The sequence below is a fragment of the Westerdykella ornata genome (assembly GCF_010094085.1).
Source record: "Westerdykella ornata strain CBS 379.55 unplaced genomic scaffold EI97scaffold_12, whole genome shotgun sequence".
Lineage (NCBI taxonomy): Eukaryota > Fungi > Ascomycota > Dothideomycetes > Pleosporales > Sporormiaceae > Westerdykella > Westerdykella ornata.
This window is the reverse complement of record NW_022986862.1, coordinates 534,039-553,785: the sequence shown is the minus strand read 5'-3', so window position 1 is coordinate 553,785 and position 19,747 is coordinate 534,039. Positions and strand designations below refer to the sequence as shown.

The following is a 19,747-nucleotide window of genomic DNA, read 5'->3' as shown; positions in this document are numbered from 1 at the left end:
CTTTTGAGATTTTGCAAAGTCGTCGTGATAACCACTAAGCCATGTGTGGCTGCTCCTTAGAGATTGTTACTAGAGGTACCCAACAAATGGATTATATAGGCGAAAAGGAAGGACGCCCACACATGGTGGCTGTGTGGGGAGGCTCGAGCGCGGCCGAGTAAGGTAACAGCGGGGGCAGGTACGGCCTCTGGGGAAGTTTCACTCAGTGAATGGCGGTAGGCAGGCGTCTCCACAAGAGGGCTTCACAACATTTCCAACGGCGAATAGGTCTACGAGCCGCCACACATAATCCAATACGACTTTGGACTCGGCCCACGGCATCAAGGGAAGCATACATTCGTGTTCGGAGCTTGTGGCCGCCTTCGACCGACGACATGGTTTGCGAAGCAAGATGGCCTTCTTGCTTGCTAGTTTACAGTGTGTGATGAAATTCCTGGAGTGGAGTTTGCAGTCCAATGCCCATGTAGGCGCTTTGAGCTTGCACAATGTCTTTGCTCATGGCGAGAAGCTTTGTCACACTGCCCCCTTTGAATTGCAAAACTCGTGCTAGGACGACCCGAGGCAATGCTCAGACTGAAAGCCTCGTGTGAACAATCAGACTCTTCAGTTGTAGGAGCATAGCGGGGGCGGGCCAACAGGTTGTGGTGGTGAAGCTCTAGGTTGAACCTCGCGGCGCTGTGAGGCCCATCGACTCGACACCTCCGACCTCGCAAGAGCTACAGCACGACGCACTACGATAATACCCGAGGACGATGAACCCAATGCTCCTCTGTAACGCTGAAGCAGTATCGCATATACTCGCATGTGTTGCAGCAGATGAGCCCGTCGCACCGCCTGCCGTCAAGTTCAAGCCTGCTCCGACCGGCAACCGCTACAACCAGCCACAACGATGACAACAACAGACACGCTCAGAGCATATCCCAGGAGTCGGAGAAGGAGAGGCACTGTAGATCGAGGAGTCGATGCTACATATAGCTTGGATCCTTGCTTTGCCGGCTGTTGTCCTGCGCATCGAGACGGAAGGGAGCTCGAGAATTGGCGCAGTAACTCAACCTGGATTCTCGAGATGCGATACAATGTAAGCGCCGTCACGAGACAGAGAATTGAGTCTCAGAGATTCCTCTCATATGCGCACCAGCACTGTACAGTTCGCAGAACTTGTCGTCGTCCCCACGCGCCCTGGCATTGTTGACTGTGAGTCTGCAGAATTTGCGAACTGATCGGTGCTCCGCCTCGGAAACGGATGTTTATGGACTGACAACATCTTCGTAGCGGACTTGAACACCAGTACGTCGAACGATTTTAGACCAGAACCGAAGAGCCTTCAAGCCAGACACCAAAACGCCGCTCCTTAAGAGGGCTCCCAATTCCAAGCCTCGCCACCCTTGGACCGGCTGAAACAAATCCAAGAGCAGCGCGATATTAAGACCTCCAGTATGTCAAGAGATAGCATAGGAGTTTCGAGACAATAACCGACCGGAGCTTGAACACCGGGTCTAGGGAGGTTGTAGCAGTCTCGGCGATCGTCTGGTGTGTCACCAGTGCGATTGATGGCGTCGACGTATACCAGAACATCTGTACACCAACTGGAAATCCATCGTTGAGTCACGCTCTCGTTGAAATGATAGCGGAAGTTCTGTTCATTGGCCTCGCCTCATCGACCCTTATAAAGTCCCATGATACGGACCTCGGATGCCAGCAATCGACTGATCAGAGAACGCGCTAAGACGATGGGTACTAGAACAGTTCCTGGACCGAGATTGGAACTGTGTCCATCCGACGGCCTTGTAGCCCTGGAAAATTTGTGAGCAAGTCGTAAGACGGGAACCGACTTGAGAGCCACATCCGGACCAGCAACTTGCTGATGCCTTCTTCGAAACGCGTCGTGCTCGTATGCCGGTTCACCTCCGCACGAGGAGATTACCACAAGAGAGGGTATACGAGGTCCACCTGTGCGAAACAGCCCGTGTGCAAGTGTGTGGCGAAAATTTCAATGGCGAGGAAAATCCATATCCAAGGGGGTCCATATCGGGGCATCCACATCCAGGGAAGTCCACGCCAGGAGGGTCCAAGTCCACGGTAATCCAAGTCCACGGTAATCCAAGTCCACGGCAATCCAAGTCCACGGCAATCCAAGTCCACGGCAATCCAAGTCCAGCGAACTCCAGGTCCGGAGAAGAGACATCCAGGGGGCACAATCCAAAGGACCTCAAATACCACAGCTAGCTCTTACAATACCATATCCCGAACGGGATGATGGCACCCGCCTGGTCAACAATCGAAGCAGCGGTCCCGCACCCCAAGAAAACTTAAAACAAGAAGCCTGACTAGGAGCTCGTTCATGCAAGCGTCCGGTAGAGGCTTGCTCTTGCCATTCTCTCTTGCTTTCATTGATAAGATGGACCACCTCGTCTTCCCACGCCACCTCTCCGGTCGGTCGTAGTACTGTGGAACCCGTACCGCCCGTTCTCATCGGTCCTCGTAAACGTTTAATCAAGTACAGCGGAACACGCTGTCCAGTGGCCAATATTCCTGACGGCCCTTGATATCCAACGGCACCGACCGCGCAACGGTATATCAAAGACTTTATTCGAGCGGTCCAACACCTAACTGCTTTGACATGCCAATCCAACTCCAGACTTAGCCGTGATCTCCGTTTCCTTTCATTCCCAAACAAACCAGGCTGTCCTCCGTCTTCATATCTCAATTGCGAGAGCGTCTGTTCGGGCTTGCGTCTAGGTGCAGCCGTAATGTAAGAGAGAAAACATTGTCTGCGAGAGGACCGTCGTGGTGGGACTTCGGCCGGGTTGATGAGGGATCGCTGCCGAAAAATCGTTGTCGCCAGACCCCAGACCTCTGCTGAGATGACGCTGGTGATGCAACGCAAGCATCCGCATAGGAATAAGGATCGCAGGCCATGACCGGACAGGACTACCTTCGGACTTTTCTCGCCCCCTGTCCCGCTATACGCCTGGAACGGGATGACACACTCAAGTTTGGTGCCATTGTGGTACTACCGAAACTCTCGACGCATACGGCTTAGGTGTGTCTAACTGCAACCGGGCGACGCCCATAGACATGATCGGACCGTTTTTGCGTGTAAGGCCCAACGACCAGAATGCATCACCTATGGAACCGGATCCGGGCGTCCTATCTCTTACAAGTGTACTGGTGTTCGGCATTCTCAGCGGAGCCGCTGGTTCCGTGCATCGGTCGCCAGGTTGCGAAGGCACACACGTCACGGCCCGGGAGTCCATGAAAAGTCCCAGAGCTCCAGACGAGGAATGGAGGCGTGTGTCGGAAGATATGTCGGCAGAAGTCTGTAGTTCTCTCCGCGAAGAGCCGCATGCAGTGCTGCTTGCCGTCCCGGAGGCGCCTTCAGCTTCATCGCCCCACACGCTAGATATGTTTGTCTGGCCGGGCTCTGGGGTCTCATTGCAGCCAGGTCCGTACTCTGTGCCGATTTCTTGGCAGAGGGAATCGTGGCCTTTATCCCCTCAGACTAGGAGCGGTTTGCCTGCGGTGGCGCTTTCCCGGGAGGAGGGGAAGTTGCCCACACACGCTGGGTGCTAGCTATTCTGGGATGTCAGCAAGCAGCAAGAGGAACATGGAGGACTCCGTACCTTTACCGGGACTCCATGATCGCCGTATATCTACGTCTCTGGCGGCGGGTCGCGCAGGCTCTTGGTGTGCTGGTTGAAGGAAGCCGGCTTGCGGAGCTGCGGAGGTAAAGCGCAGCGGCTTCCTGCTCCGATCTCCCCGCCATTGCACGGCGGTGCCTCGCAAAGGGTATATGTGTGGAGGTCATGCTGATCGAGGCGCCAGAACACATGAGAATGCATGCACTCGCGTCTTCGTGCGACCGTGTTGCGTTTTCGAAGCCGGCGCGTGTGAGACGTGGATTATCGACAGGATCGGACGAGGAGAGAGAAGGGAAGATCGCAGAGAACGAGATAGGAGAAAGGGTACAACTGAGAGGCAGGCTCCGCTATTACGCTCTACAATGACGACGGTGCTGCTGCTGGTGTTGTTGTTGAAGATGATGATGGAGGTGGAGAAGAGAAGAAGATGGGAAAGCTTCACCCTGAGCGCGGACCTACAGAACGGCCCACCACTATCAGCATCGCACTTGCCGTCCCATCCATGCCATGGACGGCAGCAAGCAGCAAGCAGCAATCACTCCTTCTCAAAGGAAACAAATCATACAAGCTTAGACATGCTTTTCTCTGAGAGGTACAACACAATGTGAGAAAAGAGGAATAACGATATCGCAAAGGAAGCTGGGACAACAACGAACATGCGTGGAAAAGCGGTTGCTTAAAAGGACCACATACACCTCTACCATCTTCCACTCTTTCACTAGAGAAAGTACCAACTGGGAGAATGTTCGCATACCGCTGAGGCAAAGTCTATGTCCCAGCAAAGAAGAAAATGGAGAAACGGGGAAAAGCCACTGCACAAACTGCAGCATCTTCACGCTTACCATCCGTCCATGATCGCCATTTAGGACTGGGTCAGAGAGAGCCTGACGGCGTGCTTGATGCCTCAATGATGAATGTATAGTGAAGGGTGCGAGAATGGAGGGAAAGACGTCCATTATCTATCCATCCGATCTAAATGCTGCCTCGTGTTAATCCAAGTATTACCAAACCCCTCGCTTTACCACATGGGGAATGGTGTCTCGACACCAGCTGAAATTACTGGGTACCCGTCCCACGAACTCCCTCGCTTCGCTCGGTATATGTCTATGTATGTGCATTACCAACAAATCTACTGCATCTAGACAGATATGCAGTCGTCCACGAAAAGATATATTTCAAGAACCTCACGATCTGAAGTACAGCCATCTCGCGTTGACAAGCTTTCTCCAACAATTGACAAGGTGACGGTTCTCCCAGCTATACTACCAACCAACCCCTGCTTCAAAGCTACCACTGCAGAGTTCGCACATCACTGGGCGATACAGAAAGTCTGCGGACTCAGTCTGCATTAGATGCTCAGACTTTCAAAATACCAATGAGCAGATATTACACATAGCCACACGCATCACCAATTCACTAAAGACAACAGTCCGGAAATCTGCACCAAGCACTCAAACGCACATTTGTTCTAACATACTACCCAGCCAGCCAGCCTGCGTCTTCAAAAGAAAGACAATATTACCAACCTCCCATCCGCATCAGCAAAGCCACTGCCTCGATCACACTAGTGATAGCATAGTCTGTCCAAAGCGGTCAAGAGCCAACTCCAGAAAGGAAGCTCAGGAATTAGAGAAAAGAGGACAAAAACGAAGGAAAAGAAGGAGCAGATTCCCGGGAGTGCCATGAGTGGGAGCTCAACTGTTCCTCCACAGACGGTTTTAGGCAAGTTCTGGTAGCCGAGGAGAGGTATGTTCTGTATTGTGTGGGGCTCCATTCCGCATTGCTACGAGAGTGAGACGGCTTCCTTCAGGGCGCCGTAATAAGGGTTCCCGATGTCGCACTTTGTTGCTGGAAAGGGTGACTGACAACGAGTTGGACGGTTCCGGAAGGGCCTAGGAAACATGAACAGCCGTGAAATCGAGCTTGTTTTGGACTGATGCCGGCCAACTCGAATCATAACCGTTTCCCGAGCCTCAGTCACTGCCATCGATCATCGAGGTGCAAGCCCGAGATGTTTACCCATCGCAGAGCGACAGATTACTGTTGTTGTACGGCGTTCTCCATAGAGGCGGAGGAAAATGTAAAAGCCGGATGCGTCAAGTATGCATCGTCTCCGATGCGTTCCCTGATCGATTAGTTCGGCTCCCAAAGCTTCCTCCTACCACCACGACCGTTACTCATACGCGGAGCAGGGCGTTCAAATGCATCCGGATCGAGGATCGTATTCGCATCTGGAATAGGACGTGCTGCAGGTCGCGGCGTCTGAGACGGTCGCTGTTGGGAATGGAAGCCGGCACCACCGCGAGGTCCGAAGCTGCTACGTCCACGGGGGGCGCCACCTGGTCCACGCGGAGGATTGAAGGCGGCGAAAGCACCTCGTCCACGGCTTCCGCGACCGCCGCGGCCTCCATAGCCGCGGCGCTGAGGAGGTGATCTTCCAAAATCGTCCGGATCCATGACGCGCTGCCCATCAGCAATATCGGCTTGCGGAGCACGCGGGACAGGCTTGAATACAACCTCATCTTCGTCGCCAGAGTCAGACTCATGTCCGTTGATAGCCTTGGCTCCAACTGCATCCTTATCTTCCTTGCACAGATCCTCCTTGGAGCTTCGAGACTTGACTTCACCCTTCTCGATCTTATCGAAAATCTGATGGTTCCGGTACTCTAGGTCTTCGCGGGCGATGGCCGTACGGAGATTCTCCAAGCGCTTCGCACGGATACCGAACTTCTGCGCAATCTCTTGCTTCTCGGGGTCGTTGGTAAGAAGGATGAAGGATTCCAAGGCTGCATCCGGATTGGACTCTTGATGAATCCTCCATAGTATATGATCGAAGAGCGGGCGAAGAAACTCCGGAACAGCTCTCCTTGGTGATTTTTTCACTCCATTGCTGAGATTGTTGTTGCGTGTCGGACGGGTAGGAGACGCAATGGCAGCAACAAGTGGTTTCCTGTGGAAGCCGTTCGCTTTCTTGCCTTCACCGTCGGAGTCTGCACCATTTATGCTCTTTGAATGCTCCTTAACGCTGTGCGAAGAGCTCATGGAGGAGTGATCCGACACGTCGAGGTTAGCAAACGAGCTCTCCAAATCCTCTCCATATTCAGACTCATCGGTCTCACTATCTTCCATAGACAGGAGTGTCTCCGGGAGCAAAAACTGCTCCACCTTTGCCCAGTTTCCAAACTTTTCGTCAACACCCTCCAGCTGAACGCGGCCGGCGATGGTGGGGTCAGAGGTCACTTCGTCGAGCCATACGACGGCTTCCTGAGCATCCGAGCTGATGCGGTCGTTCCCTTTCTTGAGGACATTAAGCTGGGAGATAGCTACATGTCTGTCAGAAAAGACATAGACGGCGAGCGCGGGCGGAGCCTACTATAGAGTGGGACGAAGAGGCGAATGGCGCCCTGAGAGACCCATTTACGGATGCCGTCCCGGGTGCTCGACTTCACGCCTGCGATCAAGGCTGTCTCGTCCACGATACAGTTGAAGATCTTGCGCGTGGCGGCGGGTGGGTTGGGAGAGGTCCCATCCCCGTTGCAGGGCCTTGAGCGCGCCGAAAAGTTGCCGCGACGCATGGCGTGGGGATGAGCCGTTGCTCCAGAAACGACCGTAGAGGCGGTATGTGTGTGGGAGGTTTGTAAGATAGATTGGGGTAGAGATGGGGCTATGACGGCGGTGGGCGAGGCGGACTCGCGGGAGCCCTGAAGAACGAGCCGTCGACGTCGGCGGGGCTCAAGGGGTGGAAACGGCTTGTGCGAGGGGAAGTCGCAGAAGCGGAGCGAGCGCGATTGTGTGCGGGTTTGCGCGGAGCATGGCTTAATGATGGGGCACGCAGTGTGAATTGTGGAAGCGTGCGGGTGCGCGCGAATCCAGTCACTGGTGGTGACGGAGTTGCTTCGGCCAAGGTTGATCTATAGAGTGGCTGCGCCACACTTGGTGGCGCAAGTACTCCCATTGTGAACCCGAATCCTGCCAGACTACGTCTAGTGTTCTACACATATTTCGTACAGTCGTGAATATCACAGATATGTTTGTCCCCGGCCATGGCACTCTCTCAGAAGGTCTCCACCTCTGCCCGTGTGTCTTCCTCTTTCGGCCTCTCAGCCAGGTCCGGCCTCCAACCCTTTGGCCTCTCCTTCCCCCTAACGGTCAAACTATAGTTTGCCAGCTCGACTTTCCCGATACATTGATGCATAACCTTCGCTTTACCGTTGACGTCTTTCTCGAACGGCGTCCCAGGACCTGGATGGAAGAATTCGAGTTCCTGCTCTATATGTCTCATGTCCGTGAGTACATTCCTCGGTTCTTCTGGCGCCGCAGCTGTCTCTTCTCCGTTGATCATAGGGGAGTCTTCGCCGGCGGGAGCTTTGCGAGGTTCACCTGCAGGGAGGTTTCCGTTCAGAGCCATAGCGGTGATGGAAAACCTCATCAACTCGCCAATCATGTCGTAAATGCCCAGTACGTAGTCTTCAATTGTGAGCGGTACTGTAGGGCCATCGCCGCAAAGAGCGGCGACACGAGACTTAGCCTGCTCGTACGAAATGAGTGTTTGGGTTTCGAGGTAGTGTTGGAAGCTGAGCGCTTCCATGAACTCTTGATTCCCCCATGTCAGCTGGGGATAACGGTAAGCATTGACATTTTGTACATCGGGAGCGATTTCTCGGAAGCGTGTCTCGATGGTTTTCCAGTACTCCTCGTTGCTCTTGTTCACATATGGAGGCAGCGGCACTCCTAATTTCCGCACTCTGTTCAAGGTGAGAAGGTGATCCTCAAAGGTGACCCGGGAATGATCTCTACCTTTGTAAAGTGAAAATTCTGCGAGGAGGTCAGCGAATGTCTAGTTATGATTATCGTATATGCTCTCACATTTTCTTGCTAGCAGCAGTGATGTCACGAGAAGCCTTAACGATCCTTTCTCGGCGGTCATGATGCTCATCCAGCTCTTTCCGGAACTCCTCGAACATTGCCATGTATGGCGATATCGGCTGCTCCTGTTTGTATTCGCTCATTCCCCCTTCGTGCTTTTGTTTTGACCTTTTGTGTTCAGCCATTTCCTGGTTGTGCGTGCGCTTCATTATAAGCTTATTAGTTGGTGGTAGAGGTATGCGGTGAGGGGCGTTTGACAAACGGGGATAGAGCGCGTTTGCCAGGACCGGGATCTATTGAATGAACTCTTGGCAACACCCATATCCAGCACAAACGTGAGATGTTTTCGATAGGTTTTCGATAGGTTTTCTTTGCTTAGACCTACCTTCCTAGCTCTAGCCGTGGTTTTCTAACTTAGATTAGGTAGTTACTGAGGAGGGCTTACAAAAAATACAAGTTTTGCTATGTAGTCTCTTACATAGACCCTCTAAGACTACCTATGTACTAGTAGTGTACGGAGTAAACATTAGCCTACTATGCCTGAGTGTCGTTTAGTAGACACATATAGTTCATGCCTACAATTGTTGTATGCCCTACAGAATACGTCCTCCGAATAAACTGTATTGTTTCCCTTTGGCTCTTGCGATCCTGTCACGCCTCAGCGCATTAGTACAATACACTCTAGGAGCCTAGAACTCGAAATAATCATAATACATAACTACACGTTATATGTAAATAAAAGCAGAGGGATTGACTGTCTGATCGAACTACGTTATGTGCCGTAACAGAGCACCATAGCAACTTTGTGGTCCGTCCACATTAAGTGAAATATACCGTTACTACGAATTTGCCTAAAACGGAAACAAACAATCAAAAGGACTTTGAAGTCTTTCAGTTTGGGGTCACCTTGTCAACCGGCCCTGAGTCGTCGGTCGATGAAAGATTTCGCATGGTATTAAAGAGAATCTCCGCAATCTTTGGCTTGTATGGATCAACGGCGGAATCGAGTGCAGTTCTTCCATCACTAGCCTTGATATTGAGTTGCTCTAGGGTGCAGTGCTTTGCTATAACCTCAACAATCGGTGTGTTTCGATAATCCACACAGACCCTAAGTGGTGTAGCACCGACAGTCAAGCCATATGGGTTCTTCGCTCTGATTGTAGCTGACAGATTGCTGCCTGCTTCAATAAGCATCTCGGCTGCCCGAGGGCTGTTCACAACGTGAATGGGGATGGCTCCGTGGGAATCGGCGTGATTTGGGTCGGCGCCGGCTTGCAGCAGAGCATCGACGATCTCGTCGAACTTGCGCCCTCCTGCGGCGTGCAATGCAGTCGCCCCGTTCATGCCTTCACCGTTAGGGTCCGCTCCAGCGTCAAGTAGCATCCGCACGATCCTTGTGTGCCCTGCCTGGGCGGCAACTACCAATGGAGGACCAGCGTTGAAGGATGTGCTAAGGTTGATGGCGTTACCAACCGGATATCTTAACTGGCCCGTTTCGTCGCGCTCGAGAATCTCAGCCACAACGTCAGTGAAACCACCATTGACTGCATAGTGTAACGCAGTGCAACCTTCGACCGACAGAACTGTAGGATCGGCGCCACGTTGAAGCAGAACTCGCGTGATTTCGGCATTTCCTAGCTGCGCAGCGAGGTGTAGGGGCCGTGCTCCGTACTTCAGAGGCATAAAGATAGCTTCCACCTGGCTTCTATCGGAGTAATCCAGAAGTAGCTTGATGCCTTCGGCATTTCCGTCACGAATCATGTAAAAGATGGCAGGCAAAAGTTCGTCCGAGTCATCCTCTGTACTATCGTCCGCATCTGCGCTCTCCTTCGATTTTCCTTTGGATGATCGATCTTCGACGTTTTCATCAGGCTTTGCTACTGATGTAGTATCTGAAATAAATCAAATCAATGTGTGGACCACTAAAAGAGCGCGGCCAATCGACCTACCTTTGGGGGGATTTTGTACTGCTCGTGCTGCTTCTATAATGAGGTCCTCGATGTCATCCTTCACCATCTGATACCCTCGGTCGCCTCTTCCACTGAATTTGACCATGGAAATGTGGTCCGCATCTATTGTTCTTGGTCGTTGGTTTGGATGGTCAAGAATGGAGGAGTCAGCTGGTACGATCTAGACGTCCATTAATTGCTTATGACACCTGAACCAAGCCCATACATACAAGCTGATTGAATCCGCCCAATCGGACGCCGGTAAGTGCTTTAGACTCCTGAAAAGTTCTAACCGTGAGGCTCTTCCCACGCTTGACCCACTGGTTGGTGAATGACTCTCGGCAAAGCTCGAGCTCAGGTCCCGTGGGTAAGAGGGCGTGGATGACCTGGCGATTGACGTCTACGCCTAGGAGATAAGTTGCGACAGTAGCAACGCCCTCTCCGAACGAAGCCCAGTCCTTGCTACCCCTGTGGGGAGTGCCAAAGAAGAACACACCGATAGTGGAGGTGTAAACTGCCTTCACCTTTTCGTCTGGATCCACTTCGGAGCGCCGAAGAACCTCCTTCACTAATATGCCACCAAGCGAATGCGCGAGGAATATCAAGGCGCGATTTGGCGACTGCCTTCTCTTCCCTTCCAATGCATATAACAGGTCTCGCGCGTGCGCAAAGAGGTTGTTTTGGTTTGCAGCGTGGAACCCTTGCGTGATGTGTGTGTTGTACCCGAATGTCATGATCCTGGCCCTTGGACAGTCTGCCTTGAGGAGATCCTCTGGCCAAAAGACTCCTTCACCTTGCCCAGCCTTGTCGTTGTCTTCCTCATCTCTATCGGAACCTTTTCGTCTGTGGCGGAGAAAGCGAAAGGGGCTGGGGACTCGAAGTTTGCCTCTCTGAGGCACGTCGGATTGGGAGAGTCGGTCCTTTTGCTTCCCTTGTGGTGTCGGATCTGAGCACCAGGTCTTCCGGGGATGCCCTTGGAGTCCGTGGACGAACACAACGCTAAAGTCGATTAGCTCCAAGACCAACAATTTATAAGTGGACCAGTCTCTGAGTAGGGCTTACTCGACAATTGCATCTTGGGGATTGCTTAATACCGTCAGTCCAACAGGATCTACGGGGATTCCCATTGTTAGCTATGGAGGACGTCTTCGTATTACTGGATGAGGGGTTGAGGGCTGAGTCCCTGTGAACGAACCTTTAAAAGAAGGCTGAGCGTGGCGTCCGCGTGATGTGGCGTGCCCTCTATTTCCACCATGTAATTGGCCGTAGTCGATAGGTATATATTGGCTAAAGACCCAGCTGCGAGAGAGCGCCGCTCACACTCCATTATCGAGGTTCTGTCCCTACAGTTCCGGTTACAGAATGTCAAATGAACCGACGGGACGGTATACAAGGAAATCCCCACTTGAACTAACACAAAGATAGGTAAGTAATTTAACCCAAAACAGAGTAGCGCAGGCTTGGCAACTTCCTCGATAACTGCAGGTGCAATTGACCGTCTCTACCTACACGGTACTCTGTACTCGCGAAACAAATCACCAAAACACATGCATTCACGCAACTCTCATCTGACGATTCTAGCTTGAATGTAGCTCTCGCTCCTGTTGCTCCTTCATCCCCATATGGCACTCGCGTCTTCCTTTAAATCTCCACGTGCGGTCTTCTCGGCGGCAGTACTCCTCCGAGTGGTACTTCTCGTATACGGTCTCTTCCAAGATGCATACTCCCCCATGAAATATACCGACATAGACTACTTTGTCTTTACCGACGCAGCACGTTTCATATCACAAGGGAAATCGCCCTACGCCAGAGACACATACCGCTACACCCCCCTTTTAGCATGGCTGATCTATCCTACGACTTGGCCTGGCCAGATGTGGTTTTCTTTCGGTAAAATCCTATTCGCAGTCGGAGATATTGTTGCTGGCTGGATGATGTTTCGCATTCTTCGCTCCTATCAGAAGATGCCTCAAGAGAGAGCACTCAAGTTCGCTAGCATATGGCTGCTAAATCCGATGGTGGCTACCATCAGTACAAGAGGGAGCTCTGAAGGCTTGTTAGGAGTTATTGTCATTGCCTTGCTATGGGCGGTGCTGGCAAGACGCATCGTTGTTGCCGGTTTCCTTTTGGGCTTGGCTGTGCATTTCAAGATCTATCCATTTATATACGCTGCATCTATTGTGTGGTGGCTTGATGAAGGACACAGCTCTGGGAAGAAGAAGAGGAGTGGAGTCGCTGAGAAAGCATCGATCATCTCCCACATCACGCGTTTCGTTACTCGAGAAAGACTATTGCTAGCCACAACCAGCATCATCACATTTACCGCATTCAATGTGGTAATGTACTTAACGTAAGCTCCCCTGTCAAAGGCCTCACTCCGATGCTAATATATCCCAGATACGGCTACCCTTTCCTTGAACACAGCTACTTCTACCACCTCATCCGCATCGACCACCGTCACAACTTCTCCCCCTACAACACACTCCTCTACCTCAATTCCTCTCCAACAACCACGTCCTCCTCCTTCGAGCTGGAGCGTCTTGCTTTCCTTCCTCAACTCCTGCTGAGCGTCATTTTGATCCCAATCGCGCTGGCTAAGAAAGATCTGCCATCGACCATGTTGGCGCAAACGTTTGCCTTCGTCACCTTCAACAAAGTGTGCACAAGCCAGGTACGTCATCTTCCTCCTCCGTAGCACAATACAACGCCTACTCCTCGTTCCACGATCTTTTTCACTAACAGTCTTCCTAAATAGTACTTCCTCTGGTATCTAATCTTCCTCCCTTTCTACCTCCCGCATTCAACCCTCCTCCACTCGCGGCCCATCGGCCTCACAGCCCTCACTCTTTGGGTCCTCGGTCAATTTTTCTGGCTTCAGCAAGGCTACCAGCTCGAATTTCTGGGCCGCTCGACGTTTGTGCCCGGGCTGTGGATGGCGAGTTTGGCGTTTTTCGTCGTGAATGCGGGGATTTTGGGGGTTGTGGTGCGGGATGTTAAAGGGATGGGTGAGGCCGGGCAGGACGCGAAGGTCGAGAAGAAGAGATGATGAAAATGTCTGGGTGTTCAAACATTCTTGGATGTAAGGACTCATTACACCAACGAATGGAGAGATCACGCATCAAGGCTTAGTTGAGGGAGAAAAACAACTGTACTATATTTATACTAGGCCTACGCTTCAGGGCATCCCAGGACTCCGTGAGCATCCTTGGAGTAGAACCTCAATGCAGGTCTATATGCGACACATGTAATTCACAGCTATCAGTGCCTGTCCGTTTCCCATCCTCTGCAAATTCCTGTCCTGCACTGAAATCATACGGTCTTCTCCTGATGTCGGTCCGGAGAGTCGAACCTAGAAAACCCCCAACGCGAACTATGGATCACACCAGCATAGACACATCGTCACCAGAAAATCCCTACACTCACCGGCAACAAAGCATGACACCCCACCTGATTCGCCAACTGCACAATAGCCGTGAGCAAGGCTGTTTGGGCGAGGTTGGAAGGGCATCCTGCGCCCCGGGTTTGGGCAACTAGCCTGGGAGGGGTGGGTTTGCTGTACCTGGGGTTTAGCTGTCGGAGAGACGCAAGAGAAAGGAAGTTGGAGTTGGAATGTCGGCTCTTGACTGTTTCTCAAATGGATCAATTGGTGTTGAAGTGAAGTAGAATGAGATCGCGTAGACGTGGTTCTGGAGGACTTTGATCCCTAATTCTATCCTAAGCATCTCGTCAATGTAAATGACCTTACGTCTCTCAATAACATGGGCTCTTGACGAGAGCACTTAGATCTGACCTCATGACCATTATCATCCCCAATATTTCCTAGTACTGGTTTTCACCTTCCGTTCCGCCAGACTTCTACTGTCAGCTCCGAATCCGGCCTTGGATTTCAGTATTTTAATTCAGCTGGTGTGTTGTCCGCCATTGTGCATGCAGTGCTGTCTAGTGCAAAATGTCTAACGACAACTTGCAGTGCTGTACTAACAATTGTAATCTATTTTCTATCCCTTTAGATTACCCAAGGCCCATTTACTAATGCCGGAGTGCACAGCATCCCCTAACGCCCGTCTACAAGAAAACAACAGCCCCAAGACTCATTACCGAAATGCAAAGATAGACCACAAAAAGCGGCATCCCAAGTTCTTCATATATCGGCCGCGGGAAACCAGAAGACACCACACTCAACCTCGTCACTTGCGCGTCCCCCTTCCCCGTCGGACTGGGCACATACCCTGTACCCAACCTCGCGATGTTCTTGACAAAGTCCTTACATTCTGAATGGAGGAAAGGCTTCTTGATATTTGCCGCGCCGTTGAAATAACACGCTTGATTCTGCTGATTCGCACCCTTGTAGAACTGGTTCGCAATCCACGCCAGCTGATCTCTGGGCTCGCAGTGGGACATGCCGCCGTAAAAGCCGAGCGCAGGATCGCGGACGATAGCGGCGCAGAGAGCGTGATTCACGCCGCAGATGTAGTCAAAGTTCTTGCCGTAGACGTGGGTGTCATTGGTTACGATGTCGCAGTCCAGGCTATCGGCGACACAGGCGCAGAGTTGGGAGTTCGGGTGTGGAGGTAAGGGAACGGCCGCGGCTTTCCACTTATCAGACTTGGCTGGGCATGCTGGTGGAGTGTTGCTCGGGATATACCCGCTCTTCGTTGTTGTTGCGGGGGCAACTCGGGCGAGCTGTATGCTGAGCGAAGTGTAGTCCGGGTAGGGCTTGACTTTGTCGCCCCTGAGTTGAACCAGGCCATATTTAGAGCCGTCCTTAAAGTACTCAAATACGATACCACCTGAGAAGACGTCAGACATGGGCCCGTAGATAGCTTCGACTTCACTGAAGGGGCGGTGTCGGGCCAGGCTGGATCCATCGTCTGCATCGATGCAGCCGTATTCGGAGAAGAAGACGGGGACAGGATAATCCTTGAAGAAGTTATAGGCCTCCTCATATCCGGAATCATGGTATTTGTGCTCCGTAGCATTTCCACACCAGGAATATAGGTTGTAACCCCAGAAGTCGATGGCACTGTTAGCTTCATCAGCATCGCAGGCGAAGTAGCTTGCCGAGTCCTTGGTTGTACGGTCGTTCGATCCGGCGTAGCCAACTACAAGGGAGCTTCTGTAGTTCATTCCTTTAATGTACCCCTTCATGTCCCTCACAGCGGCTTTTACGTATGCTGCTGTCTTCGTCTGGTCCGCCTTCCAGAAAACTTCATTGCCGGCAAAAAACCCGATGACATTCTTATACTTGCTCATCGCATCGATGGCCGAAGTATACCGCCGGTATAGGCCCACGTCCCATTTTGGATCCCTGCTTTCAATGTGTGTTCCTGGTATCCCTAGGTCTGCGAAGACGTAAATGTGGTTGGCTGCGAGTTGCTCCATGCAGTCGTCGTGGTTCGCGTTCGGGTCGATATCGTGAACACGGATGACATTCATCCCGAGCGCCTTGAGATAAGGAACTATTCAGACAAGTCAGTACATGATCCTACTGTGGACAATAAACTCTCGGTCCAACCCCCGTCCCAAAGGTTGGTACCAGCGGAACGTCGATCATAGGCAGAGGCTTTGATGATCGGCACGCTGAATTGATATTCGCACGTACCATCGCGACGGCATCCTTTCCCATCGGTCAATGGATCCTGAAGCTTCTTATGCTTGCCCATCTTGCCATGCGGTGCCCAGTTCTGCTGATACGCGACTCCTTTGATGTGGCTGTAACATGTCAACCTTCCATCATTTCTTTGCATATTGGGCGAACCTACAATTGGGATCCGTTATCGGCGTAAAAGAAGTGCTTTCCATAGATTTCAATCTCAGGGATCGTCTCCCAGCTTTGGGCGCTGGAGCGGCTGGCGCAGACAAGAGTGATTGCTGCGGCGATTACAAGTTTCGACGTTGTGAACATCGTTTATGACGCAATGAGCGAGACAGGTAATGATATCACATGAATGAATGAATGTGTAGATGAGGTTGACACCACTGTCGTGAGGTTCGAAATGCTTTGAGTTCATGGGTGGAGGAGAAAACGAGACTCGCTGTCATTTTGAGAAGAAGAAGGAGCGTTGGAGTTCGGCGTATACCTCCTGCATGGAGACTGCCACAACAATTGTCGGAACCTTCAGGGCTTGGGGTATTCCCATTGTGCGATGCGTTTACTCTGACGCGTTGTGGAGTCCGCTAGAGGTTGTAGTGGCGACCGATGGTGTTCCTAAAGTCCGGAGGTCGATTCACTCGACTAGTTCGCCGCTAGCCCGACAGAGTAAAGTTGCTGTCATTTGTGTAAAATCTAAACTAGGAATATTTTAATGGGAAGAAGGAACAGCATATATTTATGTTGCGATCAGGAACTTCATGCCAGTTAGAAGAGAGCGTTGATGCTCAAGCCTTACGGACTTAGTATGGGAGCCTCCAGTCTATATCACTGGCAGAGAAGACATATCGTCCCATGGGTTCTAATCGCAGAGGCATCTGGAGAACCGCCAGAATTAACAATCAAAAAGGGTGAATTGGCAGTATAGACTAGAATCCTACCCATACTCCTACCAGTGATAACAGCACTACCCCTCATCCACCTCCAACTCCTCCCAAGACTTCCTCCTCTCCCTCTGCCTCTCCACTCTCGTCAACAACGCGCCCACCACCCCATCAACACTTCCCATCTGCTCCGTTCCCCTTCTCTCCACCACCTTTGCCAACTCCTCATACACTTCCGCTATCTCTCTAAATACGTTCGCCCGACCCTCCCATCCTCCGTCCTCGGAAAAGCACTGTCCAATCTGATTCATCTCTTCCACCCATCTGTACGCTTTACTCGGACACCCGACAATTCCCCTGCGCACCCTCTCACTAGCCTGAGGATTATACTGGTCAAGGTAATGCTCCAGCGCGGGTAAAACGTTCAGCGAAGCAGCCGTGCTGAACGACTGCAGTGCTAGAGCCGTCAACCCTTTTGCAAGAGCTGCGAAGCAGCACTTCAATCCTGAAGCGGAGCCAATCTCTGGACCGAGATACCTGGTATTCAGGGTTTCCGCTAGATGTGCACCGCTGACAGGTGCCTCGTGCAGCGGATAGGGACCGGAAAGCGGAATGCCCGGTTTAATCCATTGGGACTCGAATGTTTTGCCCAAGGTCGGTGGCCCGCCTATGATGCCGCCGTCGATGAAGCGCAGATCCGGAACCTCCTCGCCTAGCTTTTCTGCAATACTCTTGGACGTTTGCGGTGAAACAGCGTTCAGCTCCAGGAAGTATAAAGGAGTTGCAGAAGCCTTGCGAGGAGCCGGCGAGGTATTGAGCGCCTTGCCGATACGAGAAGCTGTTGCCACTGCGTCTCTCGGTGGAACGATAGAGAAGATGTAGTCACAATGCGCGACAAGATCTGTATCGGAGGCAAGCAGAATGATACTCTTGTCCTTAGCTCGGGTTTGGGTCGCAAGAGACCGATCAGTGGCGTTGGTGACAACGCGATAGCCATGGGCGAGGAGCAGTTCAGCAATTCCGGCGCCCATCTGCCCTATGGACAATATGCCAACTGTTGCACGTGGGGATGTCATTATTTTGAATGAAGGAAAGGAATCTTTTCAGTACAGAGACGTCGTAGATACAACAACTGGAGGGGACGGTCGCACTCAGTGTTGCTGGCGCGGGGAAAGATTTATTCCGGATCGAGTTAGACCCATTTACATACATCGCTGGTGATGGCGACATTCCGCAATAGCAAACCTAGAACCGAGGCGAATAACAGAAGCGGGTTGAATAATCTGTAATTGTCTGAAATATACTAACGGCACCATTAAAGACCTATTAGAGAAAATTAACCGGGCCAAAACACCAGCTTTTCCAAGCAAACTTTCAGGGTATCAATGTGAGAGTCAGCGCCGAAGACGTCCAAGGATATCAACCATTGGGTAGCAGTAGGGAAGTCCTTCAGACAAACTACGTCCGAGACTGCCACCAGCATCTAGGCATCTAGACACGAGAGCGGTACCAGCGGCGTCTGCTAATGTCAGCACTTTGCGCGAATCTGCGGAGCGCTTCACTCACCTGGTAGTTCCATCAGTAACCACTGGGTCGCGAGACACCCTGTGGTAGACGTAAACGCCCTTCGCTATGTTAGACCAGGAACTCACGTCGACGCTCATCTCGGCGGCAACTTACCAGAAGAAAGCTGACGAACCAGAAAGCAGCCGAGATGAAGGAGAAGGCTTCGGCAGCCTGAAAGAGTCAGTACATCGCTTTCGAGAGTTTGTCTGTCCTAGGGCCTTACCCTCCACTTGCCACACCACGGAGAATTGACGCGGATGTCGAAGGAGTTCCACTCCCAAGCTCGGCCGCAACCAGAGTCCCCGAGATAGTCAACCAGAATGCCTATCCGTGTTAGTAAGTTTAATCAACTCAGATATTGAGGACAAACTCACCAAAGGCGGCAAACCATGCAGCAGACGCGAGCAAGTCGAAGGGATAGTGAAGCATGCTACTTGTCGTCGGAATCAACCAGATGAGAGAGAAGATAACTGAAAGTGATGCGATGACAGTGGTGTAGATCTCTCGCGCCAGGGGGCCGACATCCCACTCATCGTGATAGTGGAGGAACCACGCCATGAGCCCGAGCACGACGGCGGCAGAAACGAACTCGCCGAAGCGGAGGAAAATTGACACTGCGCGTGAGAAGAACATATTGCTGGATGGGTTATGCCTTCAATTATCTCGGGGGTTGTTGCACTGTGTCGCCTGGATGAGTGGTAAGACAAATCCGGGTATAAGTAGAATGAGGTTTAGCTGCAAACAGCGACACGCTATGGAGTAAACAAAGCGGAGAGATCGGGGGAAGCTTCATCCAGGTGAAGGCCAAGTAGGGAGCCACGTATATATATGGCTACCGGATTTTGTCGCATGATCTGGCAGGCGCCATGATGAAGCATCCGTCACACCGTTTGGCGAGCCACGTTTGCTCACTGAGCATGAGGTCATTGGCCTTACAATAGGGACAGGAATCAGGGCTTTGAGCTGACTGGATCTGCATGTCTTGAGGGCTTTGGACCAACCCTGCCAATGATAGAGGGAGTTGCACTGCAACTTTCTTCCAGCAAGTTCCGGTAGGCTGACGAATGCTGTGACGCGTAGCTGTGACACGGCAGCCATCAAGAAGCACCGAGCAAATGGCGGCCAATATCGTGACGCTTCAGCCTTTGAGTTGACATTCTTGGGGTTTGCGTGTCAAAACCTGTTTGCGGACGCAATGAGGTTGATCAATTGATCCTATTGGGTGGTCTGTGCTGACTGGATCACGTGAAT

General features: G+C 51.9%; 9 protein-coding genes across 9 annotated transcripts; 2 read left to right on the top strand and 7 right to left on the bottom strand.

Annotated features, from left to right (window-relative positions):
• Positions 1 to 2,146: 2,146 nt before the first annotated feature.
• EI97DRAFT_62798 (uncharacterized protein) lies at positions 2,147 to 2,987 on the bottom strand. The gene is made up of 2 exons (XM_033802967.1): positions 2,784 to 2,987; positions 2,147 to 2,683 (listed from the first exon to the last, which is right to left on the bottom strand). Exons 1-2 carry the CDS (start codon positions 2,895 to 2,897, stop codon positions 2,210 to 2,212), a joined length of 588 nt encoding a protein of 195 aa, XP_033653520.1. The 5' UTR covers positions 2,898 to 2,987; the 3' UTR covers positions 2,147 to 2,209.
• Positions 2,988 to 3,705: 718 nt separating this feature from the next.
• EI97DRAFT_62835 (uncharacterized protein) lies at positions 3,706 to 4,381 on the top strand. Its single transcript, XM_033802968.1, has one exon. The coding sequence runs from the start codon at positions 3,794 to 3,796 to the stop codon at positions 4,247 to 4,249; it is 456 nt and encodes a 151-aa protein (XP_033653519.1). The 5' UTR covers positions 3,706 to 3,793; the 3' UTR covers positions 4,250 to 4,381.
• Positions 4,382 to 5,594: 1,213 nt separating this feature from the next.
• Positions 5,595 to 7,524, bottom strand: EI97DRAFT_62785 (uncharacterized protein). Its single transcript, XM_033802966.1, has 3 exons — positions 7,015 to 7,524; positions 6,700 to 6,964; positions 5,595 to 6,591 (listed from the first exon to the last, which is right to left on the bottom strand). The coding sequence occupies exons 1-3, from the start codon at positions 7,214 to 7,216 to the stop codon at positions 5,775 to 5,777; spliced, it is 1,284 nt and encodes a 427-aa protein (XP_033653518.1). The 5' UTR covers positions 7,217 to 7,524; the 3' UTR covers positions 5,595 to 5,774.
• A 171-nt stretch (positions 7,525 to 7,695) lies between these two features.
• EI97DRAFT_378248 (Translin) lies at positions 7,696 to 8,650 on the bottom strand (the record flags this gene model as incomplete). The annotated part of the gene is made up of 3 exons (XM_033795655.1): positions 7,696 to 8,386; positions 8,439 to 8,456; positions 8,508 to 8,650. 3 exons carry the CDS (start codon positions 8,648 to 8,650, stop codon positions 7,696 to 7,698), a joined length of 852 nt encoding a protein of 283 aa, XP_033653517.1.
• Positions 8,651 to 10,573: 1,923 nt separating this feature from the next.
• On the bottom strand, positions 10,574 to 11,623 carry EI97DRAFT_419713 (uncharacterized protein). Its single transcript, XM_033797001.1, has 2 exons — positions 11,519 to 11,623; positions 10,574 to 11,455 (listed from the first exon to the last, which is right to left on the bottom strand). The coding sequence occupies exons 1-2, from the start codon at positions 11,581 to 11,583 to the stop codon at positions 10,657 to 10,659; spliced, it is 864 nt and encodes a 287-aa protein (XP_033653516.1). The 5' UTR covers positions 11,584 to 11,623; the 3' UTR covers positions 10,574 to 10,656.
• A 154-nt stretch (positions 11,624 to 11,777) lies between these two features.
• EI97DRAFT_501711 (GPI mannosyltransferas-like protein 1) lies at positions 11,778 to 13,711 on the top strand. The gene is made up of 3 exons (XM_033802716.1): positions 11,778 to 12,806; positions 12,854 to 13,127; positions 13,212 to 13,711. The coding sequence occupies exons 1-3, from the start codon at positions 12,079 to 12,081 to the stop codon at positions 13,500 to 13,502; spliced, it is 1,293 nt and encodes a 430-aa protein (XP_033653515.1). The 5' UTR covers positions 11,778 to 12,078; the 3' UTR covers positions 13,503 to 13,711.
• Positions 13,712 to 14,459: 748 nt separating this feature from the next.
• On the bottom strand, positions 14,460 to 16,627 carry EI97DRAFT_433910 (uncharacterized protein). The gene is made up of 3 exons (XM_033798486.1): positions 16,219 to 16,627; positions 16,059 to 16,168; positions 14,460 to 15,915 (listed from the first exon to the last, which is right to left on the bottom strand). Exons 1-3 carry the CDS (start codon positions 16,359 to 16,361, stop codon positions 14,522 to 14,524), a joined length of 1,647 nt encoding a protein of 548 aa, XP_033653514.1. The 5' UTR covers positions 16,362 to 16,627; the 3' UTR covers positions 14,460 to 14,521.
• A 314-nt stretch (positions 16,628 to 16,941) lies between these two features.
• EI97DRAFT_433909 (6-phosphogluconate dehydrogenase C-terminal domain-like protein) lies at positions 16,942 to 18,272 on the bottom strand. The gene has a single exon (XM_033798485.1). It carries the CDS (start codon positions 18,004 to 18,006, stop codon positions 17,014 to 17,016), a length of 993 nt encoding a protein of 330 aa, XP_033653513.1. The 5' UTR covers positions 18,007 to 18,272; the 3' UTR covers positions 16,942 to 17,013.
• A 149-nt stretch (positions 18,273 to 18,421) lies between these two features.
• Positions 18,422 to 19,129, bottom strand: EI97DRAFT_458968 (uncharacterized protein; the record flags this gene model as incomplete). Its single annotated transcript, XM_033800956.1, has 5 exons — positions 18,422 to 18,449; positions 18,497 to 18,555; positions 18,611 to 18,667; positions 18,720 to 18,820; positions 18,871 to 19,129. The coding sequence occupies 5 exons, from the start codon at positions 19,127 to 19,129 to the stop codon at positions 18,422 to 18,424; spliced, it is 504 nt and encodes a 167-aa protein (XP_033653512.1).
• Positions 19,130 to 19,747: the final 618 nt, after the last annotated feature.

Excerpts from the sequence above, each read along its gene's own strand:
- EI97DRAFT_62798 (XM_033802967.1), bottom strand. The coding sequence starts at position 2,897 with ATGCGGATGCTTGCGTTGCATCACCAGCGTCATCTCAGCAGAGGTCTG. Across the intron at positions 2,684-2,783 it reads GCCGAAGTCCCACCACGACG|CCTGGTTTGTTTGGGAATGA; the intron begins GTCCTCTCGCAG and ends GACGGAGGACAG.
- EI97DRAFT_62835 (XM_033802968.1), top strand. The coding sequence starts at position 3,794 with ATGTGTGGAGGTCATGCTGATCGAGGCGCCAGAACACATGAGAATGCA.
- EI97DRAFT_62785 (XM_033802966.1), bottom strand. The coding sequence starts at position 7,216 with ATGCGTCGCGGCAACTTTTCGGCGCGCTCAAGGCCCTGCAACGGGGAT. Across the intron at positions 6,965-7,014 it reads CCTCTTCGTCCCACTCTATA|CTATCTCCCAGCTTAATGTC; the intron begins GTAGGCTCCGCC and ends ACAGACATGTAG. Across the intron at positions 6,592-6,699 it reads TCGTTTGCTAACCTCGACGT|GAAACCACTTGTTGCTGCCA; the intron begins GTCGGATCACTC and ends CGGCTTCCACAG.
- EI97DRAFT_419713 (XM_033797001.1), bottom strand. The coding sequence starts at position 11,583 with ATGGGAATCCCCGTAGATCCTGTTGGACTGACGGTATTAAGCAATCCC. Across the intron at positions 11,456-11,518 it reads CCCCAAGATGCAATTGTCGA|CGTTGTGTTCGTCCACGGAC; the intron begins GTAAGCCCTACT and ends AATCGACTTTAG.
- EI97DRAFT_501711 (XM_033802716.1), top strand. The coding sequence starts at position 12,079 with ATGGCACTCGCGTCTTCCTTTAAATCTCCACGTGCGGTCTTCTCGGCG. Across the intron at positions 12,807-12,853 it reads AATGTGGTAATGTACTTAAC|ATACGGCTACCCTTTCCTTG; the intron begins GTAAGCTCCCCT and ends AATATATCCCAG. Across the intron at positions 13,128-13,211 it reads ACAAAGTGTGCACAAGCCAG|TACTTCCTCTGGTATCTAAT; the intron begins GTACGTCATCTT and ends CTTCCTAAATAG.
- EI97DRAFT_433910 (XM_033798486.1), bottom strand. The coding sequence starts at position 16,361 with ATGTTCACAACGTCGAAACTTGTAATCGCCGCAGCAATCACTCTTGTC. Across the intron at positions 16,169-16,218 it reads GCCGATAACGGATCCCAATT|CCACATCAAAGGAGTCGCGT; the intron begins GTAGGTTCGCCC and ends GACATGTTACAG. Across the intron at positions 15,916-16,058 it reads GAAAGGATGCCGTCGCGATG|TTCCTTATCTCAAGGCGCTC; the intron begins GTACGTGCGAAT and ends TTGTCTGAATAG.
- EI97DRAFT_433909 (XM_033798485.1), bottom strand. The coding sequence starts at position 18,006 with ATGACATCCCCACGTGCAACAGTTGGCATATTGTCCATAGGGCAGATG.